At 46.3% G+C, this 19,501-nt stretch overlaps 3 protein-coding genes across 3 annotated transcripts in view; all 3 read left to right on the plus strand.

Moving 5' to 3' along the window:
• The window catches only part of suco (SUN domain containing ossification factor), a 36,544-nt gene extending 32,692 nt beyond the window's left edge, over positions 1-3,852 (plus strand). Inside the window, exons 22-23 of the mRNA XM_079266751.1 lie at positions 199-254; positions 894-3,852. Coding sequence (XP_079122877.1) covers positions 199-254; positions 894-1,445 — 608 coding nt within the window. The 3' untranslated portion in view covers positions 1,446-3,852. The remainder of the gene's footprint in view (positions 1-198; positions 255-893) is intronic.
• A 1,131-nt stretch (positions 3,853-4,983) lies between these two features.
• On the plus strand, positions 4,984-11,659 carry mysm1 (Myb-like, SWIRM and MPN domains 1). Its single transcript, XM_079266857.1, has 20 exons — positions 4,984-5,078; positions 5,282-5,354; positions 5,456-5,526; positions 6,379-6,453; positions 6,539-6,623; positions 6,718-6,816; positions 7,004-7,538; positions 7,631-7,859; positions 7,939-8,069; positions 8,156-8,259; positions 8,356-8,433; positions 8,520-8,602; positions 8,672-8,726; positions 8,824-8,874; positions 9,262-9,336; positions 9,423-9,611; positions 10,143-10,275; positions 10,482-10,587; positions 10,923-10,980; positions 11,073-11,659. Exons 1-20 carry the CDS (start codon positions 5,023-5,025, stop codon positions 11,445-11,447), a joined length of 2,661 nt encoding a protein of 886 aa, XP_079122983.1. The 5' UTR covers positions 4,984-5,022; the 3' UTR covers positions 11,448-11,659.
• Positions 11,660-12,450: 791 nt separating this feature from the next.
• Positions 12,451-19,108, plus strand: oma1 (OMA1 zinc metallopeptidase). Its single transcript, XM_079267845.1, has 8 exons — positions 12,451-13,156; positions 13,612-13,840; positions 14,061-14,234; positions 14,327-14,434; positions 15,669-15,797; positions 15,963-16,037; positions 16,538-16,687; positions 17,960-19,108. Exons 1-8 carry the CDS (start codon positions 12,783-12,785, stop codon positions 18,281-18,283), a joined length of 1,563 nt encoding a protein of 520 aa, XP_079123971.1. The 5' UTR covers positions 12,451-12,782; the 3' UTR covers positions 18,284-19,108.
• The last annotated feature ends 393 nt before the right edge of the window (positions 19,109-19,501 follow it).

Raw genomic sequence — 19,501 nt, forward strand, 5'->3', positions numbered from 1 at the left:
TGTGATTTTAGCTTCACCCTAGTTGTTTGTTTTAGTCAAATCACTTGTGTACAATAAGCCATGATTATAATATGGATTTCTTTTGTTGCCGTTGCATCTTTTGAGAAAACTACTTGCAAGGTCACTTCATGCTTGTTACATGTATGTATTCCTGTTTGCCATTCCATCATTAACCTGGCCCCTCTCTCCCCTCCCCAGTAGGTCCCGATGACTTGTACATTGTAGAACCTCTAAGGTTTTCTCCAGAGAAAAAGGTACAGTGTCTGTTTCCAACTGCTGCTGTTGGCCGTGTCGGCCGCCTTACTTTTCAAGTGCTCTCTGTGTGTTTCGTCGTTGTTGTTGTTGTTTCTAGTGTCAGTCAGTCTGTACTATAAGTGTGCTAGAGCAGAGAATGGCTTCTTCGTCAGTCGCTGATTCTCTGTGGAGTAGCCGAGATAAGGGAGCAGCTGAACAGTGCTAAGATTCAGCCCACTCCTAAGGCCTGTTAACCACTTCTCTGCAGACACCGTCTTCAGTCCTTCAAAAGTCAAAAAAAAGTCTAATTTCCTGAAAAACATAACTGTGGTAGTTCTTATTATCTTATCTTATTCTATGATCAATTTCTACGCCGGGAGGAGATGATTTTAAGGATGAGTTTCAGCCATAGACTACACGTCTTTTACATCAGACTTCCACAGAGAGGAACGATCTCTAGAGAGCGTGGGAACCCTCTGACTAGTTTCCTCCTAATCCCAGATTCATCACTGCTGTGAAACGTCCCCACCCTTATGTGACCGCAGTGTCGAGCACAAAAGTGGTTAATGCGGCGTTGCACTATGAGATGCTGCTTTGCTTTCTCTAAATCTGTTTTGTTTTCATCGTTCGCTCCTCCTGTCTTTGTGTTCTTCTTGTAGAAAAAGCGCTACAAGTCAAAGTCGTTGGACAAAGTTGAGATTCTGAATCTGGCCGATCCCTCGGCTCTGCTCACAAACGGGGGTCCAAACTGCAACGGCTTCCAGCCCTGCCTCCCTGCGCCTCCTCCCCCACCTCCACTACCTCCACCCGCTCCTTCTCTCCCGGCGCCTCCCCCTCCTCCCTCCATAGAGGTGTCATCGCTGCCCACTTGCACCTCCAAGGAGTTCCCCTCAGAGACCAGCAGCTGCAGCTCGTCCACCCACTCCGAGGAGTCCTACACGAGCCGCCTCCCCCCTCCCTCCCCCGTCCTCCCCTCCTCCGGCCTGTGCAACGGACACCCCCTGCCTTTCTCCCTGCAGCAGCATCCCGCCAAGTCGCGTAAGGAGAGGCGCTCGGTGAAGCGGCGGCAGTCGCTGCAGACAGAGCTGCAGTTCCCCGCCATGCAGGGAGGGGGCGTGGCCTCTCTGCCCAGCCTGCAGCAGCTTATGAAGGGAAACGAGGACATCAGTGTCGGGACCATCGGGGTGACGGCGGTCACCGGACATGTCTGAACACTCACACTTTGACACAACTTTCTATTTCTCACACACGCACACACACACACACACCATAAAGGTAGCAGACGTGTGAGGAGGTGAGAACTAACTGCAACCCAAAGAACCACATTTCCCATGAGCACCCAGGCGCACCGTGGAACTGAAGTGGCTGCGGCGGCAGTAGCTCGACATCATCCGGTCCTCATCGACTCCTGTCAAAGAGCTGTTTACGGTTACGTGCCTTTATATCTGTTCTCTACCTTTTTAATGCTAAACGTATGAAATTTAAAGACACTGTGGTGGAACATTAATACAATGTGGGTTTTTGTTCTTAATGGATAAGCACATTGTCCCATGACGGTTGAGTACCAGTAAGCTTTTATCCCACTCATGAGCGCAGTGAAGAGAGGCGCTGACCTCAGCTCTACGTTCCCACACTGGGGAGGAAGTATTAGGCTGCTCTGTAGGATGAAATGTGTCGTTGTGAGAGAGCTGTGGAGCGTAACAGACTAACGTCTCATCTTTATTTCTTTCATTGCCATTCATCTTCATTTTTTTTTTATCCATTCTGTCTTCGTATTGCATCCTTAAACTCCTGCAGGTGTTTGTTATGGGACCAGAGCGTTCATCTTTCATTGTACACCAGACTCTCTCTCGCTCGCTCGCTCTCTCTCTCTCTCCGCCCCCCCGCCGGTCTCTTCCAAACCAACCACCAGAGCTGAATGAAGAACAGGATTTTTACATGTCCGACTGCGTTTAGTGTCCCGCTTAACCCTCGTAATTACAAAGACGATCGCAGCAGTTTGTGGATCCCACTAGTTTCACCATGAAACTGTCCTCACTCCGTTAGTTTGGGCTGGCCCCGAAGAGCTTGCTCACACGTCAAATACAGAGAAGTTGCACTTGTTAGAGGATATTGTGACTGAGGAAGGTAAAGGCTTCAAACGGGCCAGAGGCAAAGCCACCGTGGAGGTTTATATCGGTTTGTTCTGTTATATTTCAATATTTCTCTCATCCATAGCTGAGCCATGCTCCTGTTTATTCTCAAACCATCATGGAGGCGGTTCATGGAAGTTTACATTTGTGTTTCACACACACACACACACACCATACTGGGACGCTGCAGCCGAGTCTGACAGACCAGTTTTATTTATTTATTTAAAATGAACCCAGTCCTGCAGTTCATCAATGTGAGAACGTTACGTAGAAATATCACAGTGAAACGCACTCGACCTCACTGACACTTTCTTCTTCTTTTGTTTATTTCTTTACATCTTAGCCTGCCGTTATGGTCCCCCCCCCAGTCACATGTCCTGCCGCTTTTTTATTGTTGGGATCGTCACGCTGCTGCTTTTTGTTTCTGTTCAGAGCTGCTGGGTAGTAGACTTAGTGGAGAAAGGGCTGTAATGAGTGTGTGTGTTATCGTCTGATCACTAACCACACCGGTTTTAAACACGCCGACATTCGGTTTAATGTTTAAGCAGCGTAGGTAGGGATGTCGTGCATGTGAGAATTAAGTTTTTGAAATCATGAAATTGTATATTTTTGTTCATGTATGCAGTTTCTGACTGGCTCTGAGTGGTTGGACTTTTTTAAAGAGATTATTTTCTTCTGCCTCTCAAAAGAGCATCGTTGCCTCTCCTGACCAGCTTCCACAGCTCCTCTTCCTCTTTTACATATCTTCATCCACCGAGGTCGCCTCCGGCCACCATTGCACGCCTTTCCTGCGACTGTGAAATTTTAATATATGCCTGCTTTTATCAGCCACTCTTTAACGTGGGTTCCCATTATGGAGCTTTAAACACTTTCATCTTCACGCCTGCTTTCTCTCCCCCCCCCTTGTTATTCACTTGTCACGGCTCTTTGACTTCACGTGGCCCTTTGGGTGACACTTTTGTGAGGAGACGGATGTGAATGGTCTAATAAAGGGAACGCAGCGGAGATGGGTGACTGTGGAACACGATTAATGTGATTCTGTATGTTCCACAAATCATGAGTTGGGTTTTTTTACCCTTTTATTTTTTTTTTTTGAATGTGTACGATCTTATGTTTGTGTAAACCTGTATGCATGTGAGGATTTATTTGTTGGTCTCGTGTGTGTGTGTGTGTGTGTGTGTGTGTGTTTGTTTGTCTGTTATGAGAGACTACTTTGAATCTACTTATCCCGTAACACAGCGACGAGGGAGAACGCCCTCTGAGAGGAATTCTAGGAGCGCAGTGCACTTTGAATGACTCCTCATGCCTTTTTTTTTTCTTTTTCTACCTTATATGCCAAGTGCTATCTTCTTTTTCTCTCTCACTCTTTCTCTGTGTGATTAACTCTGAAGAGCTGCACAGTATTTTTTTGAGCAGGAGTGAGTTACTACAAAACTGTAGTGCCATTAGAAACTGTGAATTTCTAAATAAAACTTGTTTTTGTTGTCTCAAACGTTTGTCTTTTATTGTGGGTGTCTTCATATTTAGGCTTTAATGTTCGGTCATCATCAATCAGTCTTGAATCAGACCTAGTTTGTAAAGGAAAATGTAAATTATGATGAATGGAAGAACTTTTATGGGATGAAAGGAGTCTTCACCAGCAGCGTTGTGCAGGTTCATATTACTCCTGCTGGTGGTTAAAACTGAACACACTTCAGTATTTAGGTCATGCAGGAGATGCAAATACTTCTCCCCGCAGATATTATACGACAGGACACTAAGGGGGTTGTTTACATATCATTCAGAGCCTGATTTATACAACATTTTATTACTAAAAACATTTTTATGGCTGTTGACAGTATTTTCTGATTTATGGAGTGATATGAAGAGATATCCAATATTCCCTCTGTAGAAAACAATGAATTTGAACATGGCTTTATTCGATGTTCAGATTTGTTTTAGAAAATTATGCAAATTGTCACAGTTGTATAGGATAATTCATCATTTGCATATTTCAACATTTCAGTAAATGTGTAAAACAAAAAAATAATTGTTAATGTTTGTAATCAACTGGGAAAGTTTCATGGTGATATATTGTAGTTTAATTTTTTAACCCTATTATATTAGTGACATTACACCACTGCAAATAATACTACTAATCAAACACCAGACGTTGAATCAGAAAGCTAATCAAACATAAAGCTTGAGTTTAATCTGTGATCCGTCTTCACTGTTATATGACACATATTATTACTGAATTTCCTGTGAGGGTGACAAAAATAAGATGGCCTGACGTGTTTGTCAAAGTGTTATTTCCTGCTTTTTTCATGTTGGAATAAAGGTTAAATATGTAACTGCAAAGTAGTAATACGGGTTTGATATCTTCATTTTTTTGCATTAACTCATACTGGGCTGTTTGCTGAAATTGATTAGATGTGGCACAGCCCTACCTAGAACATGTTCCACCAGCCGCCACTGTGGTAGCAGTAGGAGTAGTATTAGTAGTAGCAGTAGCAGTAGCAGTTGTGGTAGTAGTCATAGTAGTAGTAGCAGTAGTGTTGGTAGTTGTAGTAGGTGTTAGTTCATCCCACCACCAGGTGTCGCTGTGAGCAGTGCAGAGCGCTGTTTTTCTCCGGCGCTCTCGCGCTCTCTCCGTTGTTTACGTTTATCCGACAACATGGAGGACGAGGTGGATGTTGACATCGAGGGAGACGAGTTTGACAACAGTATTCGGTGAGAATATTCCCTGTTTCTGATGAATTAACGCTCACACGGTGCGCTGGTCCTGTGTGCTGTCGTCCACACTAATCTACGGAGACCTGCTCGTTCTTTAGTCCCACACAGCGGTCTACAGCAGCGGTTAGCTGCTCTGTGGGTCTCCATGGACTGATGGGAGTCCTCCTCGGCCCTTATCGTGTCTTTTCTCTCTGTTTCAGTGAGCTGGACGGAGGAGGTCTAGCCCCGGAGCAGTTCATCCAGTCCGGGTGGAAGAGCAGCGCGGGAATACTGGTACGAGTTCACGAAGCTAACTGACTCCTGTGTGGCTGTTGATGCTTGTGGTAGTGTTGTTGTTTACTCTGTGTGTGTGTCTCTGTGTCTCTGTTGTGCAGCCATGGCAGCTGGACAGCTCCATCAGCCCGGAGAACAGGGAGGTGATCGAGAGGATGCTGCTGGAGGAACAGTATCCTTTTCACTGGCCCTCAAACCACACACGTTTGTAAACGACGTTGTCGTTTGGGCCCGTCTCTGTGGCGCAATTGGTTAGCGCGTTCGGCTGTTAACCGAAAGGTTGGTGGTTCAAGCCCACCCAGGGACGAAATCTCCTTTATGGGGGAAACTGTGGCGACGGTTCGATCCCCGACTGGGACGTGTCACGTGTCGAAGTGTACCTGAGCAACACACTGAACCCCCGGCCTGTCATTGGCAGCCCACTGCCCCCTATATATTGGGATGGGTCAAATGCAGAGAAAAATTTCCCTCTTAAAGCGCAAAAGATAGTATAAATTCTATTCTATTCTAATGGCTGCAGAGTCCTTTTCACTGCATCTTTACTGCAGACCTGATGGACGACAGAGCCAGTGACGTAGCGACATATACAGTAAACATTTATCAATTATATTATGTGAAACATAGTTTCTAGCTGTTTTATTATTTGCGTTTAAAAAATTAAAGGTTCATTGATCTTTTAAAGGGTGGCATTATATCAGTGGCATAAAATCGTCTTCAAATAAAAATAATATCGTTTATTGCGATTTCAATAGATTCTGTATTGTCCAATGCAGAGACTGAGAGGTGAGATGCTAAGGAATGACATGTCTCAACAAATATATCGATGATTTTAATAAAGCTCCTCCCAGTGAGCATTACATGACTAATTGTAGAAACTAAAGACATACAATAAAGAGAGAAAGAGTGTAAACTAATTACAAAGATTAATGATGAACACATTAATTTATCTTTTAAAGATTAGTTTATCAGATAATTGCTTGTGACATTCTGTATTAAACGTGTTGGTCCTGGACTAAGTTTGTAGATACTACCTGACAGGTGAGGGGATTCCGGACCACATTTGGGAAAGTGATGCCGACAACAAGCCCAAAGTGAAGAAGTGAGTCAAACCTTTCTTTAGCATTCACACCAACAGTTGTTAGCATTTTGCTGTACGTCACACTTTTGTCTCGTCGGGTGTTCAGGTCTCCGGCCAAGACGTCGGCCTCGGGCTCCGGCTCCTCCACTCGCTGGTCCAAACAGGAGAAAGACCTGTTTGAGGAAGGACTGGTGAGCTCCTGGTGCCTGTCTTTACAGGCCTTCAACATGTTAGTCTGTGAGCGTATTGTCCAAAAATAACCAGGTGTGTGTTTGTTTTCTGCAGGCTCAGTTTGGTCGAAGGTGGACTAAGATTGCCAAGTTGGTCGGCAGCCGTTCCATTTTTCAGGTCAAGAGTTATGCCCGACAGTATTTCAAACACAAGGTGAGACCTGCTTTTACTTTCACATGTTCCAGTCTGTTAATACGAGCCTAACCGTGGTCGTTCCTCAGTGCTCAAACTCTTTCACAACCAGAAACGCATTCCTCAGGACGGCCTGGGAAATAAGAAATGTGAAAACGAACAAACTCTTACGTCATCTGTGCATGCTCTTTTTTTCTTTTTTTTCCAGACGACATCAGAACCCAGAGCTGCAGCTCCCTCTGCTGGTCCCGAGCCACACTTGCAGCCTCCTCAGCCCACCTCCAGTCAGGCGTCCGCTCTGACAAACACTGTCCGCATAGAGAAGCTCTCCGATGAAGAGGACGAGGAGGTGGACATCACCGATGATCTGAGCGACGACGGAGACGACGCCGGCGGTGACGACGGACCGCCGGCTGAGCTCAGAACTGACCTCTGTGAGCCGGAGCGTGACGTCCAGACGGACACAGAGGAGCAGGAAGAGCCAGGTCTGCCTGAGACGAAGGACCGACTCGGCCACACCTCGCTGTCTCCGCAAAGTCCTCGACCCTCATCTTCCCTCCCTTCCTCGGAGAAGACCGTTGTGACCGGGCTGGACGAGAGAGAGCCACCCCTTCCAAAAAACCCTCAGTCGGCAGTTCAGAAAGACTCGGAGCAGATGACGGATGACAACGAAGACCAGAGCTCCCAGTCTGAGAGCCCAGCACAGCCTGGTCAACTGGAGGAGGCCAGTAGTGACGACACAGGTGAGACTCAACACCTGCGGTTTTTATAACCCACCCCATGATGAGGATTTTTTTTACTCTTGTGTTACATTGTGTTCGTATTTGCTGCCCAGATTGTGCTGATAGGACTGATCAGAGTCCAGCTGATGGGCCAGAAGAAGACCAGGAGGAGGAGGAGGAGGACGAAGAGGAGGAGCTCAAGGTGCCTGAGCAGGAAATAGAGATGGACATGGAGACAATCACTGAGGAGGAGAAACAAGCTATCCCAGAGTTCTTTGAGGGACGACCGTCCAAGACCCCTGAAAGATACCTTAAGATCCGAAACTACATCCTGGATCAGTGGTAAAACTTCAAACTGTCCGGGAACGTTCGTCAACCACAGCGCTGCAGAAACATGTCTTACTTCTTTTGTGTTGTTCAGGTTGAGGAGCAAGCCCAGATACCTGAACAAGACATCAGTCCGCCCTGGGCTGAAGAACTGCGGAGACGTCAACTGCATCGGGAGAATACACACCTACCTGGAGCTCATCGGAGCCATCAACTTCAACTGCGGTAACGTCACTGAGCTGCATTTTGCTGCTCTTTTTCTGAAGTCTGGCTTCCCTTTTTCATTTGGAGCCGTACCTCTTCTCTCACAGAGCAAGCGGTCTACAATCGCCCAAAGGTGGTGGACCGCTCCAAGCACAAGGAGGGCAGAGATGTCATTGAGGCCTACCAGCTCGCCCAGAGACTGCAGAGCATGGTAGGTACCCAGAAACTCCTCAAAACTCCCATAAAACACACCCGACCTCAAGAATGTAAAACCTCGAGCTAACTGCCGATTGGCTGCACGTTTCAGCGGACCAGGAAGCGGCGCGTGCGGGACACGTGGGGAAACTGGTGCGACTCTAAAGATTTGGAGGGGCAGACGTACGAGGTGTGGACACTTTGAGACAAAAATGCAACCGTGCAGCAAACAGCTGATCGTTCACATGAACACATTTACTGATCCTGTGTCCTCAGCATCTCAGTGCGGAGGAACTCGCCCTGCGGAGAGAAGAGATGAAGAGGCAGCCTAAACCCTGCAAGGTCTCACGGCTCAGAGGGTGAGCATGATGGATTCATTATATCATTTTATATTGATATATGTGTAACTACTCACGGTCTTCTTTTAGGTCTTTTGATCCCTTCCAGTTGATTCCCTGCAGGTCTTTTGGAGAGGATGTGCAGGTCAGTGGCCGTTTATCCATCATTCAGTCATCAGCAGCACAATGTCTCTGTGTTAGTTTGATATGGATGAAAAGCTCTTCTTTGCTGTTCTTCCCAGGAACCATTCCAGGTCATTGTGTGTGCAGAGACTCTTCTCATAATGGACATGGTATGCTTTACACACAACCCGCTGAATGCACTCTCCCCTTTGTATCACGTGTAAGGAGCGCTGGCCGAAACTTCACGATGATCCTTTTATCTTTATCTTTCTTTCAATGCAATCATATGGTGAAGAAATCCTTCATGGAGACATCTTCAGACACAGTTAAATGATCTTAATTGATAATAACAAGCACATATTAACACTCATTTCTCAGGAAATCTGATCATTTTGTGCTAGAGTTCTTAATTAAATGAGAAAATACTCATTTGTCAAGTATTTAGTTCACACAGGAGTATACTGTTGTGATTTTGGCCATATTGCCCCGCCCTAGCTGCAAGCCTGTCATTCATTTATTGTCATTAATGGTATTCTAATGTGTGTTGTGACTGTCAGCATGCCCACGTGTCGCGGGGCGAAGTCATCGGCCTGCTCGGTGGAACCTTCAGCGAGGAGCAGAGAGTGTTAAAGGTAGAGAACAGAGTGGAAAGCAACACTTTATTTCTTCTTTATGTTACTGTGTACAGCAGTCTGTGTGTTCTGCGTGTTCTGTGCAGATCTGTGCAGCAGAGCCGTGCAACAGTGTGAGCACGGGTCTGCAGTGTGAGATGGACCCGCTGTCTCAGACGCAGGCCTGCGACGCGCTGTCGTCTCTGGGCCTCAGCGTGGTGGGCTGGTACCACTCGCACCCGACCTTCCACCCAAACCCTTCAGTACGGGACATAAACACGCAGGACCAGTTCCAGGTAAGAGCGGCCCGTCAAAGAAGTCCCACTGGTTTAATAGGTCTTGGTTACACTTGTCTGTTCAGTGAGGCTGTGGTCGTGCGATCAGCCAGACCACATGTCGAGGTGGTTCAGATCTAAATGAGGTGTGGACCGCATTCACCCCAAAGAAGCTCTGACTTCCGTTTCACTGCGACTTTAAGTTACTGCTGCTCAAAACCCAACATTTCCTGTTTTTAATGCTTGAAAATAAAAGCGTTTAAAAAATAAAATAACAGGGAACTTTTATTGTGAAGAATCTACAGGAAAATGTGTTTGCTGTTGATTTAGCGTAGCATTGTTAGCGGCTATTCTTCAATAACATGTCTAGTAACACTACAGGGAGGAAGAGGACTTTTATTGTGACAAATTCATTTTTTAAAATTGAATGTGTTTCTCCGGCTGCTTCTTATATTTGATCACTGTCCGATCCGACAGGTTTTTATTGACGTGTGACATTGAAAGGAGGAGTTTGAACGTGTGATCTGATTTCCTCTGTCCTGGTTGTTCCAGAGTTACTTCTCTCGTGGCGGAGCCCCCTTCATCGGGATGATCGTGAGCCCGTACGACCCGGCCAACCCCTCCCCCCACTCCCAAACGACCTGCTTGTTGGTGAAAGAGAGCCAGGAGCCTTCAGGCCCACAGAGTGAGTTCAACACACACACACACTCACACACACACACACACACACACTCACACTCACATGATTCAAAACTTCAAAACAGTTAAGATCAAGAGGCTTTGAAACCCAGCTGATAATGTAGGTCAGTGATTTCATCACACAGGAGCACAGTTCATCCTCTGGCTGAGTCTCTCTCGCTCTCTCTGCCCCCCCCCCCCCCCCCCCTCCAGAGCTGCCCTACAGATTCGACTTCCTGTCATCACAAGACATTCCAGACTGGGAACAGACGCTGAGGAGAGCTCAGTGGATCATCTACAAATACTGTCAAACAGCCGGGTGAGTGGGAACCGAGTCCTGACCACGGCTGGAATAGTTTGGAATCCTTTTTATTCCAGTTTAGTTGTAGTTAGTCTTCAGAGTGAGTTTGTTAAGTTTAGTTTAAGTTTTTCAGAAAGTTTTAGTTTTATCCTGGCCAAAATAATTGCGATTCCCGATATTATCCTGATAATCACCAAAATATGCTTAAAACTCTTAAAACACACTGGAATTACTTTCCTGTTTCTATATTGAATTCTATATTGCCCAATTCCTAATGAGTTTTAGTCTGTTTTGGTTAGGGCGAGGTAACTGTTTTAAAGATGAAGCATCTAAACTGTTCCTTCTTCTTCTAGGAGTGTGCAGATGGAGAGATTTTTCCGGAAAGACTCCCATCTCACCTGTCTGGAGAAGGTCCGTTCACACATCCCAGTGTTCCCTGTTCGACAGTTTTATTTTCTCTGTCTCATTTCACTTTACCTCTTCCACCTGGCCCTTCCCCTTAGATGCTGTCGTCTCTGGCCAGGTACATGGAGCCCCTGCCGGATGAGGAGGGAGACCCCTTCCTCACCCGGATCCAGGCCCTTTTCCAGGCTGACTTCATTGCCCAGGAGCAACCGTCTGACCAGGAAGAGGAAGAGTCTTTGAATCCCTCACACAGACCGGTGGACCTGGATGGCTTTGCTTTTGACGAGCTGCTCAGTGAGGAGAAGCCTCCGGAGGGAGGAGGAGGAGGAGGAGGAGGAGGCGGCTCTGATCCAGACTCTGGCAGAGCTTCAGACACCAGTGTACAAACCACAGACTCGCAGTTTGAGACAAACAGCAGCACAGTTTTACATCTGGGCTCTGTGTTGTCGAGTGAACACGACTATTTACTGTGATGGACGACGTATCTCACCCTGCTTGTGCTTAAAACAATATTTAACGCAGCAAAAGCTTTACGATAAGCTTCTGTATCAGTATTACCAACTTACTCATTTAGTTTTTTAACATTTTGTTATTTTTTGTTCAATGCTTTAACCAAAAAACTAGAAAGAAAGAGAAAGATTTGTGTTTTTGGGGAGAAAAAGTTTCTCAGTTCTGCAGGTTTCTTTTAAAGAGGAAAATAAAAATAGATTTACATATTTTGGCCTCTTGTTTTATGTTATATTTGTGTAATAGTTTGATAACCCGATATATCTTAGTTACAGTGCTTTTAAATTCTGTCGTTTTTGACCAAAATGTCTAAAACAGAAGTCATACCGTCGCTGTTTTCTTTTCCGTCAAAGGAAAATGCTTAGCTTCTATGGTAGTACATTTATTTTTGTTAAAATTGTCTACCTGGATTCATCATTAGTAGGTGAACTCTTGGCTTTTTCATTTTTAACGGTTCAATCATTTTGTCTGTGTTATTGCATTTGGCATACATTTTGGCATGGGTGTGAGTTTTACCTCATCTCCTGAATAATAAGTCAATGATAATGAAGTCTGTAGCCAAAACACAGATGAACAGACCCTAAATGACCCTAAATGGGGGTTAATGACAACTGTGGCGTTAGAATTCTGAAATGAAATACATTTTTGGTTCTTCTTAAGTGAGGCACAAAGGCTAATGATGCAACTGACAACTTTAACCAAAGATGCTTTTTATTCACTTTTTATTGAATACAAATAGTTAGATGATAGTTATGTTAAATAGTGAGAAATTATACAGTTAATGGCGTAACACGAATCATACAGACAGTAACATAAGACGGATGAAACATGTTATGATTGTGTTTCTTTAATCTACTGCGAGACGCTAACTGTGCACCCGGAACGTTCATCGCGGAGTCGTTTCTAGGGGGAATCATTTTGGAAGCGTCTAACTGTCCAAAACAACGAGCAAAGTTCCGTCGTCAACAGTGCAGACGATTCGCGTCGCAAAGGAACCAAATAGTTGTCTTTAACTCGACGTGTTGAGGCGCTATGAAGTACACGTTTGAACCAGATACACGTTTTAGTTCTGCGGACAGCGGCACAAGGCTAACTGTAGCTAGCGTCCACCGGCTAGCAGCGACATTGACAGCTGGGAACAGTTCGAGGTTATTTTAAAAACAAAAGGAAACTTAAACGTCCGATGGCAGTCATTTCTACTTCAACATGAGGAATACCAGTCCTCTTATATAACAACAGACGGACGTGTTTGCGTCGTCTGAGGTTGCAAACAATACTTTTTTGCGTCACCAGCAAGGACGATGGTTCTACTTTGTGTTTTGAGGAGCAGTCGCTTCTCTTCTCTCGCCGCTCATCTCACACGACACTTCCGGGTGTGTTGCGCACAAGCTGGACGTCCCGTGCAGAAGACACACTACTGGGTGTCCTCTCAGACTCCTCCATCAAACTCTGTTCACCTCAGAGCCACTTCAAAGTTATCGCCCCTCTTATTCCTTAACAATGGGAGGACGGCGTGTTGCCAGATCGGTCTCAAACCCCCTTTACCTATGCACTCCGGTCCCGTCCTCGTGGGACACCTGTTCCACACCTCAGCCCCCGCGAGGGCCGTGCCCGTCCCCCTCATATGGTTGATGCTCAAACCTCTGCAGAAGCTCGGGGCTATAATCCTGGGCAGGTAGGAGACACACAATGTTATTTAATTGCCACTTAATGTAGTAATGTGTTCTTAATTGTTTTATTAGCAGTTGTATTAATTGGGTCATTTGATTTAACAAATAAGTTGCCATTGTTTTTGCTAATTAACAGTTTTTTAATTAACTGATAAAAAATCTCTTTCATTACCATAATATGTGTACATATTTGTCTTATGTAATTAAAATTGCTATCCTCCTTTGTTTTTGTATTTAATTTAATTGATTTTTTAAAAATGTAACCACTCCTTCCTACTGCTACTTACACACACACACACACACACGTGTAACCCTTCACAACAGACTGCCTGCTCCTCTAATACACGGCCCCACATCAACATAAAGTGACATAACATTAAATACACATGCAGTACCTTTGTTCTGTCCCACTGTGGGGCAGTATGTGATGTTTAAACGTACAGCGTGATTCTGTGCACAGGAGTATAAGGAAGTGGTGGATGGCTCTGCCAGCCAACCGCCGGCAGCTCGTTCGCGATTGGGTCCGTCAGCGCCGCCGGCATCTGGCGGCGGGGGCAGGCGTTGGTATGGTGATTGTAGCCCTCCTCCTCCTGACCCACCTGGACGAGTCCCCGGTGACGGGACGCACCCGCCTCCTCGTCTTCAGCAGAGAGAAGTACATGGAGCTGGCAGCCCTGACTTCAGCGGCGGTGAGAGAGAGTGTGTGGGTGTGTGTGTGTAGATAGAGAAATTACAAATGATCTTTCCAACACTTTTAACAAGATTAATTCATTTCAATGAAAAAAAAAGTGAGATGGCATTTAGTAAATGGATGACTGAAGGAGGGAGAGAAAATTGAATATGAGTAGGAATTAAGCAAATTAAATTATTCCTAAAATGATCAAGTGTTTGTGTGTGTGTGTCCTTCAGTACATGGAGGAGTTTGCGGAGCTGCTGGTTCCAGTCACCGACCCTCGTCACCAGGTGGTGGAGCGGGTGGTGCAGCACCTGGCCCAAAGAAACAAGGACATCCCTGAAGTGTCCGAAGTCACCTGGAGCGTCCACGTGGTGCAGAGTCCCGACGTCAACGCCTTCGTCCTGCCGGTCAGTAGAAGGAAGACGGCATGTAGAGCGACACGTGTCCTTCGTGTCACGACGTTGTCTCAGACTTGGATTGTTCTTTCCTTTTTACGCAGGACGGGAAAGTGTTCATGTTTGCGGGGATGCTGGAGGCGGTGACGGACGTCCACCAGCTCACCGTTGTGCTGGGACACGAGATGGCTCATGCTGTATTGGGACACTCTGTAAGTACACTCTGTGATGGTGTCACCGCTTTCTACCCCTGATTATATCTCCACAGAGCTTATTGTTATTTACAGTAGCGCTCCACCTGACATTGGAGTCCGTCCCTTTATTTCTCCACCAAAATATCCGCTCATTCGTTTGCCTTCATCACCTTGAAACACATTTCGTTCCCGCTGCCTCACAGCGCGGCAGCAACAGGCCCTCATTGTTAGTGCGGCTGTCGCAATGGGGAGGGAATTAAACCTACCGCTGTATTTATTTACAGAAATAATTCTCTCATTCATTAATTCAATGCGAGCTGCAGGTGCACGACGGAGCCAAACTATTTAAATGGAAAACAAAGACGCAGCTCTGTGGAGAACGGCGTGCTGCCAGCAGCAGACCCTCACCGTGCACACGGAGGAGTCGTCTGGAACAATGTTCGAGAACAACGTTTAAAGTCATTTAAAAGCCTTCGTTGGCACTCAGAGTAGAAAGTTACAGCTGGAAGTATTCCAGGTATATATATATATATATATATATATATATATATATATATATATATATATATATATATATATATATATATATATATATATATGTATGTGTGTGGATGTGCATTATTCACTGAGAGCTCCCGATGATTCATCATCAGCCCCCCCCCCCGCTCCATCTCGGACGTGTACTAATGGCTGAAGTGGCACCAGTTGCAGTGTTGTTGCATCAGCCGGTGAAGAAGACTCTCTGACGATCACCTCCAAACGCTCACTGATCCCGTCTGCACCGCGGCGTCCAAAGCCCCGTCCACCGAGGGCGCCGCCGAGCGTTGTTAATTCTCCACCGACGGCTGTTTTTTTTTTACTCTACAAAAGCCGATTCGTCTTGTTCTTTAAAAAAAAAGGGTGTCGAATGAAGTTGTGGGTATTTCAAGACTTTAAACGTCCTCGGAGGAAATGCTTGAAGGAGATTTTAATTAGATGAAGGGAATGAGCATCGATGTGCTTGGTGTTACCCAGCAGGTGCGCTCTATTGGATCGGCTGTTAAAACCTCTAAATCTGTTATTGCGTAAAAAGTTCCTCTGAAATAGATGGGAACAATCAATACGCATATTGAGTAAACCGGGGCCTTGTTCACCTCCCAAAACTTTTGATGTTCTCTTCTATTTATTTTTTTAACCCTTAATCCTTTCTACATTCCCTCCTTGTCTCCTCTGTCACCTCCCTGTCATCCCCCCCCCCCCCCCCCCCCCCAAGGCTGAACAGGCCAGTCTGTCTCATGTCGTGGACCTCCTGTCCCTGATTCTGCTGACAGCCATCTGGGCCGTGTGTCCTCGAGACAGCCTGGCTCTGCTGGGACAGTGGGTCCAGGACAAGCTGTCCCAGGTGAGACCTCTTCCAGAATGTCACACAATCTCCTGACAAGATATCACAACGTTCAATCAACTGGCAACGATTTTCCTTTTTGTTCTGGAATAGACTTTTAAAAACGGGGAATATGTTTGGATTTTGCACAACCTCATACATCATCTTCTTTTTTTTCTCCCTCAGCTGATGTTCAACCGTCCCTTCAGCAGGAAACTGGAGGCTGAGGCCGATAAAGTCGGGTTGCAGTTGGCTGCAAAGGTACCGTGATACTTAAAGGAACAATCCACTGAGTTTGCACATAAAGTTCAGTTTCCAAAACGGTTGGATTTCAGTCCCTTTTTGTCTTTTCTCCAGTTGGTTTTTTGCTTGTTTTCGGTCTGTTTGGCCGGATGACGTCAGAGTTATCTTGGCTCGGGCTTTCCATGTAACAGAGCCTGCATTACAAACTGGAAGTGGCAGATTGTAAAGATTGGGCTGTCAAATGAAAGATGCTGTTGCTTTGCATTATGCAAAATGTCCAGCATTTTTGGAGCTTGAGCCACACAGGGGACTGAAAGTTGGCCATTGTTTTTTCAGTTCCCCAACTCCCCAAAAAAGTGCAATACTAAATAGTTTACTCCTGTAATGTAGCTGTGGTTTCAAACCTCGCTGTCTGCAGGCCACTAGGGGACACTGTTGTCAAACTAAACTAAATTTTCATCTCGGCACAAGACACAGGGATGCCTCATTGTGTGTGTGTGTGTGTGTGTCCTTTCCAGGCGTGTGCAGATGTGCGAGCAGGACCCGTATTCTGGCAGCAAATGGAAATCAGAGACCAGCTGACAGGAGAGCCCACCTTCCCCGAGTGGCTGTCCACACACCCGTCGCACAAGAACAGATTCACTCAGCTGGACCGCCTCATGCCACAGGTACACACACACACACACACACACAGTTCAAATAACATGTTTATTCCCACAATTACATAAGTAAAGGCATTCCTGCTGCTCTGATTCAGCGTTCGTCTAAAGTAAAAGACTCTTTGATCCCCGGGTGAGCAGAGAGCCCCGCGCCCGTCTGCTGTTTAGAAGAAACAGTGAAGCTTTAGGCGCTGTTGCGAGGAGTCTTCATGCAGCTAATGAATCGTCTGGAGAGACGGGTATCCACCCGCAGACATGTGGCGAGGAGGGTAGGGAGGAAGGAGAGGCTCTGGGAGGAGAGGAGAAGATGCAAGGTTTTAGCAAGACAGGAAAAAACATGTTTTTATTTGCCCACACACGGCTCTGCTTTATTAAATGTCTTTGAGGCTTTGAGTCCAGGACCTGAAAGAAAAACAGTCAAAAACGGGAGCAGCACGATCTCGAGTGTTCCCACACGGTCGGTGGTTTATTAAGCGTCGTCATTCCACGATCATTGTTTGCGTCTGAGGCAGAGAGAAAGAGCGAGAGGTGGACTGTGTGAACACCGTCAGATGAACAGATGGGCAGACCACTAATTGTCCATCAGGTGCCAGTGGTGTGTGTGTGTGTGTGTGTGTGTGTGTGTGTGTGTGTGTGTGTGTGTGTGTGTGTGTGTGTGTGTGTGTGTGTGTGTGTGTGTGTGTGTGTGTGTGTGTGTGTGTGTGTGTGTGTGTGTGTGTGTGTGTGTGTGTGTGTGTGTGTGTGTGTGTGTGTGTGTGTGTGTGTGTGTGACATGTTTGTGCCCGCACATCATATCACATCCCTGTGTGGTAGATTGCTGCAGCCACAGGCAGTGAAGTACTGAAGACTGTTGTTTTGGGGATTCAGCCGCCGTGTGCGTGCGTGTGTGAGAACACTCTACGTCTTGTAGGTGATTCTAAAGTGGGAGATTAATGACTTTGCTGGGTGTTTGTGGGTGGCTGTGCGAGGCAGTTAGAAAGTGCTTGTTGTTGGTGCTTATCCGACCTGTATGGGATTGATTTAGGGAAAAGAGGTCTCATCTTCAGCCATATTTCTGAGCCTCTAGGATATGTTTCAACAACGACAGGACAGATTCAAGAAAGATGTGTTAGCATTTAGCCTAAAGCACCACTGCGGTATAATGCAGCCTCACAGAGCTGCCAAAGTGTCTGTGTCTTCGTCTTTATTGTGTTTGTCTGTCTTCGATGCTTCTCATCCTCTTCTTTGTGTTGCGTTCCTTTCAGTTCAGCGTTTCTGCTTCTCTCTCCACTCTGTCTCCAGGCTCTGGAGTTGAGGGAGAGCTGCTCCTGCCCGGCTCTACCAGCCACTGACCCTCGTGCCGTCTTCTCCAAGAGTGTACGCGTGTTGCTGGAAACCGCCAAGCACCCGGAGGGAGGAGGTCCAGAAGGGGCACGCAAGCCCCGCCTGCCCCGCATCCCGGCCTCACTCCCCACCGGACTGCCCGCGGCTCTGCTTGCCCAAACGGCCCTCCCTTCATCCTCCAATGTGGACCAAGAAACTCAAGAGCCAGTCCCGTCGGTAGCTTCAGAGTTAGCCGCAGCCGCCGCTGTCCCAGCTGAGGTGGAAGGACCTCAGCCCAGCTGACGGGGTTTACTGTGGCTCTGGAGAAAATTGGTGGAAAAAGTCAGCAAAAAAACCAAAACCCGAGGCCCCTGCTAACCTCTCCCTCCTGCTGACTGAGCTTCAGAGAATGTTATTCATGCTCAGTGACTACAAAGATGCCACGTTAATGAGATAACCCCGAACAGGAGAGAATATGCTGAATGAATGTCGGTAAAGCTTCCGTACGTTGCCGGATTAATATGTGCATTATTCATCGACACACGGCAACAGTAAGCACTTCGCGTGTGCATGTCGGAGGCTTCGTCCACGGCAGGCAGAGGACATCTACATTCTAATTATGACTACTGCATTATCATGCCACACACACACACACACACACACACACACACACACACTACCCTGAGGGACTTAATGGTGTCAATTGATGCCGGGTTGTTTGCAGGTTTTTAAAAGAAAAAAACACAGCCTTCTGCACAGGAATGCCAATATCCACCGTCAAGCTTTGAGAGATCTTCAACGGGGTTTTGTAAAATATTTTTTAACAAGGCAAGTTGACTGAGAGAACATCCTTATTTACAACAACAGCCTGCGGGAGGAGGCGCACAGTGAAGGGGGGGGGGGGGGTGCTGAGACACTGTGAAATCAAAAAAAAAGTACTACTGTGTTGTCAAACTGATAAATTATTTAATTTGCGTCATGCATTTGTATGTTCAGGGTTTCAAGCATCAGACAGCAGTCGGTACGCCGTCTATGGAAGCTTTGTTTTACCTGGTGGGTCTGTATGAGTCTGTTTCTACGCTATAAGTGGCCAGTGATGGTTTATGCAAAAATGTGCGTATCAATAACTCGGCAGGAACGTGTTCTGTTTGCAAATTACAAGCGAAAACAATAAAAACCTCCAGAAGAAAATGATTAATTTTTTTCTTTAATATTTTCGGCTTGTTTTCAAAGTGGATCAAAGATGTGCATTGATCAACAGCAGCAATGAGGAAACACTGTGTGTGTGTGTGTGTGTGTGTGTGAGAAGAAGAAGAAGAAAAGATGACCCTCCCATTCACACAACCGAGCGAGCAGACAGCGGGTGAGAGGAGATGTGGACGTCTTCCTCTGAAGTGGTGGATGTGTGGTAGCAACAGTCGTAGCATTTACTTATTCATGCCGGGCTCGTGGGGGACGAGCCCTTGCTTGACCTCTCAGCTGATCAGACAGACGTTAGTCGGGATATGTCGAGATTAAAAG

The sequence above is a fragment of the Melanostigma gelatinosum genome (assembly GCF_949748355.1).
Source record: "Melanostigma gelatinosum genome assembly, chromosome: 4".
NCBI classification, from domain to species: Eukaryota; Metazoa; Chordata; class Actinopteri; order Perciformes; family Zoarcidae; genus Melanostigma; species Melanostigma gelatinosum.